Raw genomic sequence first — 16,758 nt, 5'->3', positions numbered from 1 at the left:
CAAAGGACATTGGCACTACCTGATCAGCATCTCTAAACTCAACGTCAACAAAGCGCCATCAGTCCAACTCTCTTCAATCAGCCTGATCTCTTCCTTCCTAAATCACAACCCACATAGTCGCTGACCCACCAAAAATCCTTGGTTTTCTGTTTAGTCCTCAGTGAACGGACGAGTGAGGGCACAAGTTTCGCATTATTACTACCAATTTGGCATGACACCAAAAATGTACTGCATTTATACCCAGGGACAACCAGCATGATGTTGGCTGGGGACACAAGATGAAGGCCGGGTGGTGAGTAGGGGGTTATCCTGTGAAATCCTGCTTGTTTCGTCTATGATTAAATGTATCCAATAGAGACGAGGATAATTAAATGTCTGAGAGTCAATTCACCCAGTCGGTAAGCTCAAACCACTAGGGGTGTTGAGCTTTACTGTTCATCGATGACACTAAAAACACCAGGGAGCACAAGGTCCGCTCTGTGTACGATGTCAGCAGATAGGATTTATTGATCCCGGATCAAGCCCGGGGCATTTCTGGCTATATACCCCAAAAATTCTGGACGGTTCCGGACTGATAAAAGTCACACGATTGATGTAATGGTGAAATGAAACATTATGAATACATAAATTAAATTTGGAGATTACGACAAACACTTGAACATATCTGATTAAAGGAACCACTGGAACTCCTCATTTCTTGTAATCAACTTCCATGGGTATGACAGCTGTAAGCAGTAGTGCTTGAAATATTACAAAAGCTGTGTAGTTTTTTTTGTACACTGTAAACCTGAACAATCAAAGTAATTAAATAGATTAAGTACTTTATACTCAAAGTGATAGAAAAAGTTATTCTAATATAATTACGTCAAGTTGGTGTAACATGTTCTTCCTTTTGGGGGAACTTTGTTTAACTAAAAATTTTTGAGTAACTGGAATTATATTGTTTACAAGTAAGCATAACTTAAAAACACAACTTAAGCACAACTTAATAGAATTAAGTAATTAGATGCTAAGAATAATAAAGTCCTGTTGTTTCAAATTGGGACCATTTAAAAATAAACTTAACCCTTATCAAAAAGTACAAGTAGCCAGTCATCCAACCTTTTAAGTTCTGAAAATTTTTGACTTTCAAGTTAATTGAAATTGAGGCGATTGCCTTAAATTTTTTCAGTTCTGGTAACTTATTTTGAATTACAGTGTAAAAGTATTTAATCCTTAACATCGCGAAACAAAACGGAAAAGTGAGCAGACTTTTTACGAGCTGAAACAACCTCAGACTGCATGAAAACAGGAGCAGTACCGGAAAACCGCTGCTAGAATTCACTTAAAATACCAGCCGAGATAAATTCTAATCTAAACACGCCTATGATCCTCACTGTGTGCAGCAACCTGGTCCAAGACCGGGAGGGAAAAATACGTCCTGTCTGGTCTGACAGAATCTGATCTGTATGTGGCAAGTTTAAAACTCCTTGCTCTCATTTTTGACAGAATCTTTATTATTGGTCAGTTTTCCCACTTTCCCATTGCTGTGTTGATGAGTTCAGCATTAATTAGCACAAATAACAAAATCTAGTGACAACACACATTGTACCTCTCTTTACTGTAGTGCTGTATTTTCTCTTTGGGGTTTGATTACGTTGCGTGACAAAGTTTACAGCTTCAGGAAGGAAAGGGAATGATTTCCTTCTGGAACAGTGAGTGGTGAGGCCTCATTAAATTGGTCCAAAGTTGGCAGACACAATATTGTGTAACATAAAAAACCCAATCTGTAGGAGGAACTGAACACTTTAATGAATAATACCAAGCAGCAAGATCTGAAGCCAAATAGAAAATCTACCAACCATCACTGCCATTGTTAAGTCAGGAAGCATCTGGTTGGATGGGCTGAACCTGCTGACTAAGCCTACATGCCTATTTAGCGTTAACCCATTTGGCACCCCTGCTCATCTGCAGAATGCTGTGTAAGTCACTTTCACATTATAAGGGCAAAACAAGAAGACGCCGAGATAAGAAGGGTCAAGTGGTCCGAGAAGCAAGAAAATATGTGTTATGGATGAGTCCTGAAGTGCCGACATTCTGTCTCCTGTGTCTCTACACCTGTCTGCAGAACATCTGGGACGCATTGCACTCTCTGTCAAAGTGGTGCAGACAACAGATTGTAGTCTGTCTTTAACAATCTGACAAAGACCAGACAGGTTTTGGACACCCAAAAGTAACTGACAACACTTCATAATTATTAGCTGGATTCCTACAATGCATTTCATTTGTTTCAGTGACTTCTAAGAGGAGGATTTAAATAATGTAACTAAATGATCTTGGTAGCTACAGGTGCCAATGCTACCTCAGAACAGTTTCTTTCCAAAACCTATATGTGTTAAATAATTTGCTTCTAAATTGATTTGTGAAAATAAATATGTATATGTAGCCAAGTTGATCTGTCTCTTTAATGAAATGTTGCTTTGTTTATGGTTTGGCCTAAGTAGCCTAGGATGCTGAAATGAAGCTCTACACCCCAAACCCTGGTAAGGTCACAGACACTGAAAGAGAACCCAACTTACAGACTATTAAAGGGCTATATGTAAATGATCCTAATATTTGTTGCTTACACTTCTCTGCTGCAAACCTTACAGGGTGCAGTTAGATGGTGCAACAGGCCAGCACCTTTATTTATTTGTTTGTCTTTTAGCAGGATTACATCAAATGTATCTGACCAATTTTGAGCAAAATTTAATCAAATGAGAGACATTAGGTTACTGATGATTCCATTAAATTTAGGAGGGGATCCAGATCAATATACTGATTCTGGATCAGTTCGAAAAATCACTCATCATTGGCGGAATTTCAAAAACTCACATCTTGGCTCATTATTAAATGATCTTTATGACTCTGTTATGATCCAGATAACTGTGAATATCTGGCAAAGTGTATATTTGGCACATGGTGAAAATTTACGCTCTTTGAAGACTCTTGTTTATTGTTAATTTAGCTGTGGCACAAACATAGATGCAAGAGGAAAAGATGGTGTCCTGGCTAGTAGCAGAGACATAATAATAATACGTTTTTCAAGCTGAACATTAGGAAACAACAGTAACAGGGTGTAGAAATGTAGAACCAGCTGGACAGTTCAGTGTGTGGAGGATGGAATGTTTCTACCATACATTAATGAAGAGGTGTATATAATTAGTTTGTGTGTTGCTGGGGACTTCCCTTAGTCAGGTTTGTGTCACCAATCCCTGTACTCATCCCATCAGCCAATCAATTACTCCCTTCTCTTCTGGCACCATCGCAAGCTAAGTCAAAGCCATGCTGGACTATTAGGGCCGAGACCCGGGTGGCCACAGAGAAAGAAAAGGTGACATGGTCTAGCACGTGTGTGCTTTCTGGCTGGGCTCACCAGACCAAAGATCAAGTCCCTTAAGCAGCTTTTACGAGCCAGGAAAAGCTTACAAGTCGTCACGTTGGTCTCTACCAATGGTTCCAGTTGTGCTTGCTCCCCAGTGAGGCTGCACTCACTGGGGAGCAAACACAACAACTTGTGAATAGTTTTTCCTTTCCAATGGGGCATAGAAAATCATCCAAATGTAACCCAAGCTTATTTATTGTGTGACTGCCCACCCGGGCCAAAGGCCGGAACAGCAGCGGTGATTTTATAGCTCGCTGCTTAGATAGAATAGAAAGATATAAAAGGCCTCTAATCCTAACATAAGTATGAGCAAACTGGAAAATATGATGCCTTTGCGGTTAGAACCAGAGTTTAACCAGGAAACACGCACATTATCAAAAACACAAATCCATGCATTCTATTTAAAAAATAAAATACTTCATATCTTTTTAAAATCTCATTGACGTTTTATGTGATTCTATTTAGTATTCCTAACCCACAGACACTTAAGGCTTTCAAACAATTAATGTTTTCCCTGCTCAAAGTAAAAAAAAAAAAATGTAGCTCATGTCATGTCACTTCGACTTCTTGGGCCACAAAGGGAAATAATCTCTCTCTGTTAATGAACAAAACGTCCAATAGAAAAGCAGCTATGAGATCAAGGTAGAGGAAACACAACAAGCACTTGACCAGTTTTAAACTCTAAACACTACTTAGATCGTGTCATTTCTTTACATGTGAATGAGTTGTTAGTTGGTAGAGGATAATAAACCTCAAGGAACCACATTATCTGCTTTCACCACAGAGTTAGTATCTAGGTATGCATGTTTACTTTTTGCCCCCTCTTTTGCTGCCGTTTATCCCACTTGTGATGCCTTTACTATCACAAGTCCGTGTGTTACGAAGGTTATCAGGTCCTGGGCTAGCCGTGCAAGATAAGTCGTCTCGCTGGCTGCAGATGCAGGGTTCTGATAAGCATTGGAAAATGTCCCAGTCTGCCTGAACCATCAAGAATCTGCTTTCAATTTCTAAGACTGGAAAGTCTGGTGAGATGGAACGAAAGCTGCCACTGTTGAAGAATCATTGTATAAGCCAGTCACACTCGGGTGAACAGCTATGGCTGATACATCTAACTTACAGTGGGTCATGTACTTAGAAGGGAATTGGATTTGCTTCTTGCAAAAAAAAGGTGGATTATAAATCATTCTGGTTTTAATTCTGTCCCTACAAAGAAGGATTTCCATTTCAATTTTTACACTGTATCTTTGCTGGTACAAGATTCAAATAGTTGCACTGCCTGATGGCTGAGAGAAAAGGGGTGTGTGGATTTGATAGTGCGATGTGGTACTGGATGTGCTGTTCCCAAAATGAGCAGTTCTGATGTAGATCCCAATCAGTGTGTCTGTAAGGCAAAAGAAGCAAGAGACCGGGAAAGTCTGATCTTGTAAAAAGTACTTAAAAGTTGCTAAATCCCACAAACAGTGTTATTAAAAATATTGCCCAAACACTACCCTAACCATATTAATAGCGTAACACTGGGCACAATCAGCACTGATCCCTTCTGTTCTACCATCCACAAGCCATGCAGGAGTCTGCTCTGATTGGCAGATATGACTATAGGCCATAAATGGCCGGAGAAACAGGCTACACTACAAAGATCAGCTGAAAGAATGTAGTAGGAGTGACATAACACTCTTCACTCCGTTTTCTTGGAATAAACAAGAAAGCTGGCACGTATTTTTGAAATATATTTGTGTGGGTGTAAAACTTCCAAAACGCATCCCAGCATGGGTGTCACAATCTGCCGAGGCCAGTAAGAAGACCGGCTGGCCTTGTGTGGCTTCGCATATGAGCACCAAGATGACACATCAACTCTCAGCTATATTTAACTCACTGGATGGCTCTCCTTCCAATGTTCCCATCCTTTTAGAGGAGGCTGCCAGAGACAAGGCTGAGAAAAACAGGCTGAGGTGATATGTAATTACACCAAATGGATACAGCCTCCCACATCCTTTCATAGTACACACACGCTCAGAGATAATGAAATGGAAGGAAGGCACAACTAGTTTTTTTGTAGTTGCCATAAATCCTGGAAGTCTAGCCTCTTTTATTTATGGTGAAAATGCTTTACAGCATGACTTTTGTGGGCTGCAAAGTCTCGGAGCATAAACAGAGTACACACGGTTGGGCGGTGAACTAAATCTGATAAGGGCTTCTTAGAAAAATGCTCCAGGTCCCTTTGGAGGAGGGCATGGTAAACTACATCAAATTGGGGTCTTGACTAAATACCCGACTTCTTGAACCCAAAGTTCCAACTTTAATAAAGAAATATATGTTAAAGTATCCTTTTCATTCTGGATAAAACTCAGTCTAAAAACTATTTAGCACAAACAACAGGTTGACTTTATATATATATATTTCCACATTTGCTAGAATCCAGCATAAATGCTTGTTGACATTTACTACTTTTGACCATAATCATGGTTGGTCATCGATAGTCATCAACATATGGACGGACTGAGAAAAAAAAAACCTTAGAAAAAAGTTAATCAGAAGTAATAACAAGACACTCAGAAATTAAACATGCAAGCATCAAAGAAAGAAATAACATAAATTGTCCAATTTTAGACAATTTCCATATACCTATATGGGGAAAAGGCAAATACTTTGAGGAGGGGGAATGAAAGAGAGGCATAAAAGACGTTTTATTTTTGTTAACTCAATATGTCCAGTAAGATGTGTTAAAGTCAACTCACAAAAACGAACTCACCTATTCTTTTCCAGTTCGTTGTGAGTAGACCTGCAAAGAAACGACAAAGAAAAAACAGTTAAAATGTATACTTTTTGAGGGAATTTTCTGTGAAAAATCCCTGCATAAAGTATTGGGTGCGGAAACTTTCTAACACAAATGGTATCATGGGCATACATATACTGCACATGCTAATGTCATATCAGATATGATTTATGGATTTATTAATTAATTGCAATCCATCGGGCTAAAGTCAAATGTCAAAGTGACATCCCACGGATGCAATCTTGCATTATGCAGGCTCTTCCTTCAATGTAACCATCATTTCTAAAAGGTCGGTCATGTGCCGCAGTGCACATAAGTATATCTGTGTGTACACGATGTGTAGTTCACATACACACACCGATAGCCAGGGTTCAGTGCCCTGTTAATAATAGGAAGTGAATAAGCTGGTTCCTGAGTGCGTGTTTGTGTGACAACATACTGAAGGGAGAGAATCTCTTTTCCTGATGCTTAAAATAAAAAATGAATAAATCTCCTACCTTTCAATGAGTGCATCCTTTTTTTAACGGAGCTCAGTCAGTAAAACTGGTTGTGTGTGATACAAATGCAGGATTTATTCAAGAAATAAGAGCTAGGGATGTAAAGATTAATCGTGAGGCAGTTAAAAATTGATTCAAAAGTGTCTCGATTCACTTTTTTTTTTTTTTTTTACAGCAAAGGGCGCTATCTATTAAGAATTTGAAATTCAGGACACATCACCATGTTTTAAATCAGAAGTGTAGAAGCATTTTGGCTTCGCCAAGATAAAATTAAAGATCCAAGGTAAGAGGGGCACAGAGAGGAAAGGGATAAACAAGAGGGAGAGAATGAAAGCCATAGTTTATTTATATTATTTCTTTGATATGGGGTTTGTTTTAAAGTCCAACTGTTAAGGCACAAAATACATTTTCAGTAACACTTTTAAAAAGAAAAGGAACTATTATGTAGTTTTGTATAGTTTACTGTAGAGCCAGAATTTAAATAAATAGGCTTCTTCTTCATTTGTATTATTTCTTTATTTATTTCATTCAGGATTTATTTTTAATTAAATTGCATTGTTTTGCATAGTTTATCGAGGGATTCTTTTGACAATGAAAGATAAAAGAAAATAGTATAGTATTTATTTTTTTTTCTGAAGAAAAATAAAGAATATTTTTCAGTCATTTGTCTTATTTTGGAAAATAAATCGTGAGAGAATCGTTTCGGGAGTTGAGTGAATCGTTACATCCCTAATAAGAGCAAATTAAAACTAAGGAAACAAAATCTGTTGCAACCAATAAAGGTTGCAACTTTACCCAAGTTTTTTTTTTTTTTTAGATTAATACCATTCATCTACAATAATATAGACAACCGTCAATGTAATAGAATACACAAGACTGGATGCTTGGTCTGCTGTGGATTTGATTCAGGAGGACAGACCCAATGGCAGGGTGGAGTAGCAGCTGCTATCTCACCAAAGCACACAGCTCACTTGTAAGCTGGCAAAAGCCACTTCCTGAAAACCTGTGAGAACCTAAGCGTTCGCATGCACACTCATGGCAGGTTTCAACTTTCAGACTGTACAGCACTCCAGGAGTCACGGATGGCGGAGCACGACTCTGAATGCTCGACTGAAGTCTGTCATACAACTGATCATCAAGCCAATGATGTAGCAAGAATAATAAAAGCACACAACAACCTGGTATATTTGTTAAAATGTAATGTATTGAAAACTACTGTGCACAAAATCCAAGCCAAAGGCAAAATTCTGTACAGTTCTTATTTATTATGTTTTTAATAAGCTCTAACATAATTTTAGAGTAGTAAAAAAAAAAAAAAAAAGACTTTACCCATCGATACCAAATGTTCACAGAACCAACCATGCTGCTGTAGCTATAGATTTGCAACCAATACCCTGAGAGTACAACTCATACAACAGTATGTGTTTCATTAAACAAAAGTTTTGAAACGGAATTCAAATAAGTGCAAATAAAACTTTCTTGAAAAAAAATAGAATGGTGTCATCTTTAGTCTACGTATTGGTAAACCTATACTACAGTGTATCAGATGATCTATGTATATAATGGCAAGTAGTAAAGAAATTCCTCTCATGGCCACATGCAGGAGGTCCAACTACAGAGTCCTCTAAATCAGCGATTCTCAACTGGTAGGACAGGACCCAAAAGTGGGTTGCAGACAGCTGGTAAAAAAATAAATGAAAACTTAATGTCTCTCATGTTGGACTTCTCTTTTATTTTGAAAGGAACTTTTCTTTTGACAGGCATGCTGTGAAATGCATGTTGCACAGGAAAATATATAGATTTATGTTTAAAAAAAAAATTATATGTGATTTTTCAACAGCTATTTGTGAAAAACTAAATTTGGTGTGTTGAGTTCCAAAAAAAAAAAAAAGTGGGTCGCGATTTAATGACCGTGGCAAAATGTGGGTCCCTGGGTGAAACCATCAGAAAACCCCTGCTCTAGATGCACCAAACAGCTATGGTAAAACATCATAATTTACAGTGGAAGACTCCCTAGACCCACACCCTCTGCTACCCATTGTCCACCTTCTACAAAATACTGTCAAAATTATAGAAGCCCCCGATTAAATTTGCATGACCAATATAGAAAGACAATTGTCGAGATAGTTATGTATACTTTAAAAAAAAAAAAGTTTCTGAAAAAATGGAATTTGTTCCTCGAGGCCAGCATTATATAAGCAAATAAATATTTACAGAAATATAGAACATAATGAACATAATATAACAGCAATAAATAGTGAAGACAGTACACACAAGTATAGGAGTCCAAGGCGGATGTGGAAGCATCAGAGCTAAAATCATCATAAACTACTATTATCATCAAATGCAAAGATGAGGACGATCTTGGGATAATCCTGGTAGAGCACATTTCTAATTATGAGAAATCAATCAAACTCAACTTCTGTTTTTTTTTCCCCACTGCAGACTCTCCTCACAAACCTCTCTACCCTGGCTCTTCAATCAACTCTCCAGCTTGACAATAACGTAGTACAGCTTATAAACCAGCACAGGGACACACACACACACACTCTTCCTTCTGCAAACATGTATGTATGTGTGTGTGTGCAATGGCATATACAAATATACACAGAATGGGTCAACGAGATAACATAGCCCTGCTATATACAGTAAGCAAGCGAGGACAGGGTCAGATAAGCCCATCACTTTAAGCTGCAGCATGCTGGCAGAGAGCAGCTGGAGCTGGTGCAAGTTGGTGACACACATCATTTTTCAATAGAACACACTTTCTTAATAAATAACACTGGAGCTGGTATCATGGCCGATTTCCTGAATCGATTGGATTCTAATTATGAAGGATTTGGATCGATGAATCACGATTCGATTTTGATTCAGTATTGATTGATTTTTCAAATTATTCTTAATATTAATAAGATGGTTCCAAACTTCTGATTTAAGTTGGCGCATCTTACCCAACAGAGCTTTGCCTGCATCTGCAATCCGCCATATTTGCGTTGAATGCACTCTCGCGTTGCACAGGCGCAGTAGTCGACATTGCTAACACAAAACTTTAGCGCGAGACTCCTGGGGTTACAGTAATAGGAAAAGTTGATTTCAGCACATATGAAACAATTTGGGAAAATTTCAATGAAATTGATTCAAGATCGATCAAATTAGATTTTCTTTTTACTCAGCTCTAAATAACGCTTTTGTTTAAAAATCCTTCAATCCAATCTGAAGTTATTAGGAAATTCTTCTTTCTCCAAGCAGAGTGAACCCTTGGGTTTGTATGCACCTTCTAGTCCTAAAGATGGTAATCTGAAATCACAGTACCAGTAGTTGTGACGTCTTGGAAGTATGTATGGAAGGCGCGTCAATTCTGCATTCCTGACTGTGATTGTAAATGTAGACAAAGATGTTTTGTTGCGATGCCAACTGTCCTTTTCCAAAGGCTCATGAGAAAGTTTCACAGTGAATATGTTTTGGTGATTAACACAACCACTGATTTCTCATCCTAGAGAACATGTCTTCCCGACTTCCTTACTTGCCGTTTGTTTCGTCTGTTGAGTAAAACTGTTTCTCATCTATGTTCTCTCAAGTTTTCAATTAAAAGAGAATCTTTCCAGGTGCGTTACGAGACATTTTCTTTCGGGTTTTTTTTTTTTACAGAAATTCCCTGCACACGATACGTTTTATAAAGCAGATGACTGAAGGGTTTCACTCGTTCAGGTCATGTTCATTATGCTAAATTTGTTTATGAGAGATACTCCATGCTACAGTGGATCAGAGTGTGTGACTGTTGCCATGCAGAAGCAGGCAACGTTCTGTGCTCGTGATAAGTAACATGCAGTTCCTGTTTGTGCAACAACCCCCCCTCATGCATTAATATTAAAGGTCTCAAAGAAAGAAGGAGAGTATGGCTTGCATTTGATGCATGACTGTCAATGGAGAGATTAATATAAGCAGCGCCACGAGAAATCACATTTGAAGAGGGTTTGAACTTGGGAGATATTCTGTGCTTTGGAAACTACCTAAAATACAAGTTTTTGCACTGAGTGAATGCCACATTAGATTAGTAAATACATGCTCATTTTCGCACCTGAAATGACATATTTAAAAAGATGTATAAATGTTTGCAAAGATGACTTAAGTTGAATAAAAGCAATCAGATTCTCATTTTTCAGAATATAACACCTGCAAACAGGGTTGGGGTCAGTTACAATTATGTCTTTAATTATTCACATTCAATTACAACTCAATTATGATTACTGTGACCAGCATTTTTTCCAATTACAATTAAAATGATTATTTTTCCTCTGAAAGTCAATTACAATTACTTTCTCAATTACTAAAGTTAAACTACTATTAATCACAACTACTGAGCCTTTAATAAATAAGCTCAAAAAACGTAACCTTCCTCTTGTGTTAGCTTTCTGTTAGCATCGCTTATGATAACGGGTCTTAAATCAGCTGTAAAACACACACAAAAATATCATCTATCATCTCATTTGTTTTTCATCTCTCGGTTACCTTGTTAGTAGGGACAGACCGACATGGACTTTTCTAGGGCCGATGCCCATTTTTTTCCCCATCAGCCTTAGCCGATGACCGATACGGACTGCAGATTTTCTTGAGCCGATATTTGGAGCCGATACTACTTTTGTTCCCTCAATTAACATCATAAAAATTACATAATGATGATTAAAAAAAAAGGTACGCGTCTCAAATTTTTTAAAAGGAACATTTATTGAAATTATCAAAGGTGAGGTAGAATGACAAGTAAAAAATATTTCACAAATATTAAAAACAGGTGATGTGGAACAAGTAAAAATATTGCTGCTCTCTGTAAATAATGCGGCTTGGCGAACGCAGCAGCCCCCATCGGCCAATGCCGATACACGTAAAAAAATGCAAAAATCGTCCAATGTATCGGCCTATCACTACTTGTTCGGCTTCCTTATCCAAGAAAACATTGGTAATAATATTTTTGGTGAGGGTGTCCGAGCCTTTTTCGTCAATATAAACCTTGATTTATAGATTTTTTTAAATGGTTTGTGTTTAATAAAATTGTAAATGAGGGTTTTGATATGATTTCATTTACAAAAGTCAATAATCTGAACTCAATTAAAATTTAATTACGACTACAACAGAAACAGATTTGCAAAATTACACTTACGTCATAACAGTTATTTATTATCAACTACGCGCTTGCAATTGTAATTGACCCCAATTCTGCCTGCAAACAAAACTTGCAACACTTGGAAATTGTAATGTTTTCCTCCATTCTGAGGCATTTAATAAACTTAGTTTATTAATTAAATGTATTTAGACCACAGTGTCTCTGTGGAACATCAGCACAGATGACTTTCAACAGTCCCTACTAACCTTAGCAGCTCGAGCAGTCAGATTTAATCAGATGACATGAAGCCCAGAAAGCTTTTGGTCTTGTCATGCTTCCCTTCTTCTACCAAAATCCATTAAAGGAGTGGCCAGCTTTGCACTCAGACATTTATGTTACATGAATGGTCACAATAAATGCAAAAAAAATACCGTGTGCACAACACAGGATTAATTTCCTGACCACTACTGGCACTGTTTGCCAGGGCACTAGGCTTCCCCTTTGATGACAGCTCACGTGTTAACCCAGCGCACAGGCCCGGCCACTGGCTGCAAGCGTGCTCTATAATCACACGCTGTCTGCAACCTCAGCCTAAAAATCCTTGTGTAGTCACAGTTTTTTAAGACTGCCATTTCCATGATTCAGCAAATTTGCATGTATCCACACAGCAGGAACAAAATGTATTTTCTTTATGTGATAACGGTAGTCTCTCACCTGTTGTGGTTACTGCTGAACTTCTTGTTACGAAATTTTCTTTGCCTCTGGTAGTTTGTGTTTTCATTTGATGGAAACGTTGAAGCATATCCATGTTCACACTCTGAGGAAAGAGACAAAATAAATGTAGCATTTTAAGGGAGTGGAGAAGTTGCTTTTAGTCACACATATAGACAGTGTACATAGAATTCTCCAGATAGAATAAAGCTCCTGGCATCTTCTTTTAAAAACAGCAAATATCAAAAGCCTGGAGTGCTTTCTCAGGGTGTCCCAATCTAATATTGATAATGGAAATACTAAATACTGACAGTAAAAAATAATAGAGGTAAACTTGGCCTGTTATTATGTGCTTTAAAATTATAATTTGTTTTAATTGGTTTGTGGTTTTAATCAATATTGTAATCACAATTATTTATCCAATTTGGTAAAAAAAATAATAATAATAAAGGTTTTTCTTACACTACTTTTAAACAAACAATATGTGTACAGTTTACAGTGCAAAATGAAGCTTTAAATAAGAATTATAATTTCAAAAAAATTAACCTAAGAATTTAAAATGTACCAAAGGCTAACTGAATGAATACACAATTACAAAGTGCAGTATTTTAATGTAATTGTAAATATTGCAGAAAATCCGGTTTATTTAATCATGGCAAGCAAAATCGTGATCACGCTTAATATCACATTAAATGTGCAGCCCCAGCCGTGACCTATTAATTTCAAATTTATGTATTTGTAGAATATTCTTATGTTTAGTGTTAAAATGTATGTAACCCATTGATTATTAAAAAAAATGAGTCAGTTTTGGTCACACCTACTGTTGCTGACCTTTTTTCTCTCTGAGTAATATAACTTTTCTAACATTCCACACTACAAAATAAGCAGCAAATATGTGTATGATTCATGTTGAATCAAACACACAATGCTGCGATATCAGTATCGTATCGAAAGTGAAAAAGTTGGATGGGACAACCCTGGTCCTTTTAGTTACTAATAATAACCAAGAAATATTTTAAATTATTTTTAAACTGATTTGTTATTATAATATTAGCGTTTCTGGGCAGTTTTCGTGGCGTTAGAGGCCTTAATGTGGGCGCTACACGGTCACTTTGTCACAAACTGGGCATTTGTCTCCTAGCTTACTGTCAGTCAGGAAGTCACGCTCACGCTAATGCAAATGATGTTGCTATGCAGGGCAGCCTGGCTGGGAGTGTGTGTGTGCCTTGCCCAATGACACTACGGTATGGAATCCGAGTCGGGGATCGTCGACCGAACCACCAACCATAAAAGTGTAACGTAAAGCAGATAAACACACCGAAGCGTGATGGTTTTTTTACCTCTTTCTCTCCTCTCGATATATTCTGCTGCTTCCAGTAGTCGTTGGATATTCATTAGCTGCACTGCTGTCATTCTCACCGTCACTAGCTTAGCAAACAATCGAGTAGCTTTTTTGTTTTTTGTTTTAAATCCCCTGAACACGACGCATAAGATATTCCACAATGGATAGCGTTTAAATGAGGCGGTTTTTTTTAAAATATTGCCATTACATTTTCTTGTTCATCTGTAGCAGCAGCAGCAGCAGCACCAATCCGTGCCAGATTCCAATGTTATAAAATATCAAATCCGCGCACCAAAGCCTTAAGTGTATCTAGGTAACGTGCTATCAAATAGCTAGAAAACAAATAATAAAAAAAAAAGATTATAAAATCTTCGTGAGGTAGCGGAGAGCTTTGGCTGCTGCCCGTTTCCTCCGCTCTCCTGTTTGTTTACTAGCTGCTCAGCTGAGGGGCGGGGCCAGTGACAGAGGGGGGCCGGTCACTGCGCGCTGCATTCTGGGAAACCGAGTAAATGCGTCTACTTTGAAATGCTCTTTATTCCCGTGTTGATTCTGCAGGCTTGATTGTGAGCACAAGTGAAGTGAAAGTAAGAAACTGACTAATGCTGTCATCCCTAAACAGTGTCTTTAGTGGAAATAAGGATTCAAAATTAAGTTTTAAATAAAAAATAAAAACTGGGGTTTTAGAGGTTAATTATTTCAGGCAGCCATAATAAACACGTTTAAAATAAAACCTTGCACATAGAAAAAAATTATACAAGAATTGCCTTGGGATGAACACTGCATGTTTCTATAGTTTTATGTTTCTTTTTACTTGTGTGTATGTTTATATACAGAAAAAAGCATTATTTGATGTCAGAATGAAAAAAAAAAAATACATACATATCTTTATCTACTCAATAAAATAAAAAGGAAGGAAAATATAAATATAAAAAATAGGCCAGCCTTTTTCTGCACTGTCTTGATTTATTTTCTTTCCAAAACATAGCCTAAATTTGTTGAAATTGCTACGTTGTTTTTTTTTTTTTTCTTTTTCTTCTTCTTCTTCTTTTCTATTCTTTTTTGGAGCATCCAAGAAGGTTGTAACTTGTAAGTTCCCCTTCCTGCTCCCAGCCTCATGTGTATGCACTAAATGTAGATATATTAATAGCAATAAGTAACTCTGGGTGAGGTCAGTTAAATTAATAAGATGTGTTTTTTATTATTATTACTAAATCAATAAATAAAACCATCAAATTAATAAATAAAAATGAAATTCATAAAACAGTCTGAAACGTGCCACAGTTTCACTGCTCAAAAACCCTACAAGTCCCATGCACCACCGGGACCGTGGGAGTGTATTTGCCGGCTTAAGCCAGGCCCAGCAACATATGACGTCACGGATGAGGTGGAGCGTGATTGGCGGACGCTTTTGACAGGCGTCGTGGGTTGAGCCCTCAGCGGACCAATCGCTGCGGAGGCTCGCGCCATGTGGAGCTCGTGTGCAACACGCCCCCAAAATAGCAGGAAGCAAACAATCTGTGAGGAAAAGCCGTAGCGTGCGATCTGAGCTGAACTGGCACGCTACGGCTCCACTGAGCACTTTAGTGCGTTATGTGATGTAAAAGGAAGCGGACAGCGTGCATCTGCATATTAGATGAACGGATGTAGACATTAATGGTAATAAACATGCCTTATGTGGCTTCAGCGTTAAGTGACGTCTTCTGGGGAAACGAGTACATGGTGACCGATTTGATTAAATATAATGTATATCATTTAACGCGTGACTAAAGGACGTTTTAGCAAAAGCCCAACACTCCTACGTGCAGAATACAGCTGGCAATAATAACTAATCTATTATCACACACACACGTGCACAATCTGACATGCAAAAAACTGCAAAACATATATATTTACATTTGTCATAGTAAATTCCATGAATCCGTCGTGTACACAGTGGTTTAATCCATGAGGCCTGCCTGCTTATATTTCTCCATCTAGTCTGCGGAGGTACAATGACATCATCATAAAGTGAGTTGGAGGACGCTGCGATATGGACAGATTTATTAGAACTGAACCTTCTCGCCTATGCACATAATAATTAACCCCAGAGTTCATTAGTTGTGCAAAAATAACGAGTTTTTATTATGTGTAAGAGAACAAGATGCCCAACACTTACAATGAGGACAGAAAAGAACGAGGAAAAGCCTTTTTAAACAAAGGTAATAGAAGTTAATAGCTAGTTTTATTCCACAGCCTGTGCTTGTTGCAGCCAGTGGTGCTTTGAGTTGAATGAACTCAGCCCTTTGTTGTCTGCGTGTGTTCACAATAAAAGGACGTGTAAATGTAGACAAATCAAAACGCAGTTTCGGATCAACTCACTTCCATCTTTCCTCTCCAGAAAACGAGCAGCCTCCAGCAACACTTGCACATTCTTCAGAAAAGTGTTGATCTGCTCCATGTGGGAGTCTTTGGAGTTGAAGACGTCATTGAAAGGGCAGCTGGTCATGTCCAAATCTGGCTGATCCATAAGAGACGCGTCGGAGTCAAAGAAAAACTCCTCACTTTTCAAACTTCCTCTCTGTGCTTCACTTTGGGCCATGGCGTCCCTCCTGTTGTGGGTGCTTTGTGTCGCTGTGCTGAGCGCAGTTGAATGCAGGCAGCCTGCGTTGGACGCTGCTCCTGTTGGATGCTTCCTCGTTTCTCTTTTAATGGATGTAGGATGCTGGATGTGGAGCTGTGGGCTGGCCCATGTCAGAGGATGGTGGTGCATGGGGAGACCACAGCCCGGCCCCCGTGTCTGAGAGCTCCGCATGGTCCCAGTGCCCGCCCTGTATGACTACGAGCTGTGGACTGGTACAGACCACAGGTGTGTGTACCTGTGGAAAGCCCTTTGATATTTACATTCAAATTTAATTAAATCTGAGCACTACCAATTTAAAGTCGTAATATTTCGAG

At 38.2% G+C, this 16,758-nt stretch overlaps 1 protein-coding gene across 2 annotated transcripts in view; it reads right to left on the bottom strand.

Moving 5' to 3' along the window:
* mxi1 (max interactor 1, dimerization protein) overlaps positions 1-16,526 on the bottom strand; it is a 42,669-nt gene extending 26,143 nt beyond the window's left edge. The window contains exons 1-3 of one of the 2 annotated variants that reach the window (XM_028456023.1): positions 16,183-16,526; positions 12,486-12,588; positions 6,153-6,182 (exon numbers count right to left, since the gene is read on the bottom strand). In XM_028456023.1, coding sequence (XP_028311824.1) covers positions 6,153-6,182; positions 12,486-12,588; positions 16,183-16,402 — 353 coding nt within the window. In that variant the 5' untranslated portion in view covers positions 16,403-16,526. Of the gene's footprint in view, positions 1-6,152; positions 6,183-12,485; positions 12,589-13,822; positions 14,245-16,182 lie in introns of those variants that run through there. The other variant, XM_028456029.1, reaches the window with a different exon arrangement.
* Between the last annotated feature and the right edge of the window lie 232 nt (positions 16,527-16,758).

Source organism: Gouania willdenowi, chromosome 1 (assembly GCF_900634775.1).
Source record: "Gouania willdenowi chromosome 1, fGouWil2.1, whole genome shotgun sequence".
Lineage (NCBI taxonomy): Eukaryota > Metazoa > Chordata > Actinopteri > Blenniiformes > Gobiesocidae > Gouania > Gouania willdenowi.
The sequence above is the reverse complement of the archived record's forward strand: the minus strand, read 5'-3'. Positions and strand labels throughout refer to the sequence as shown.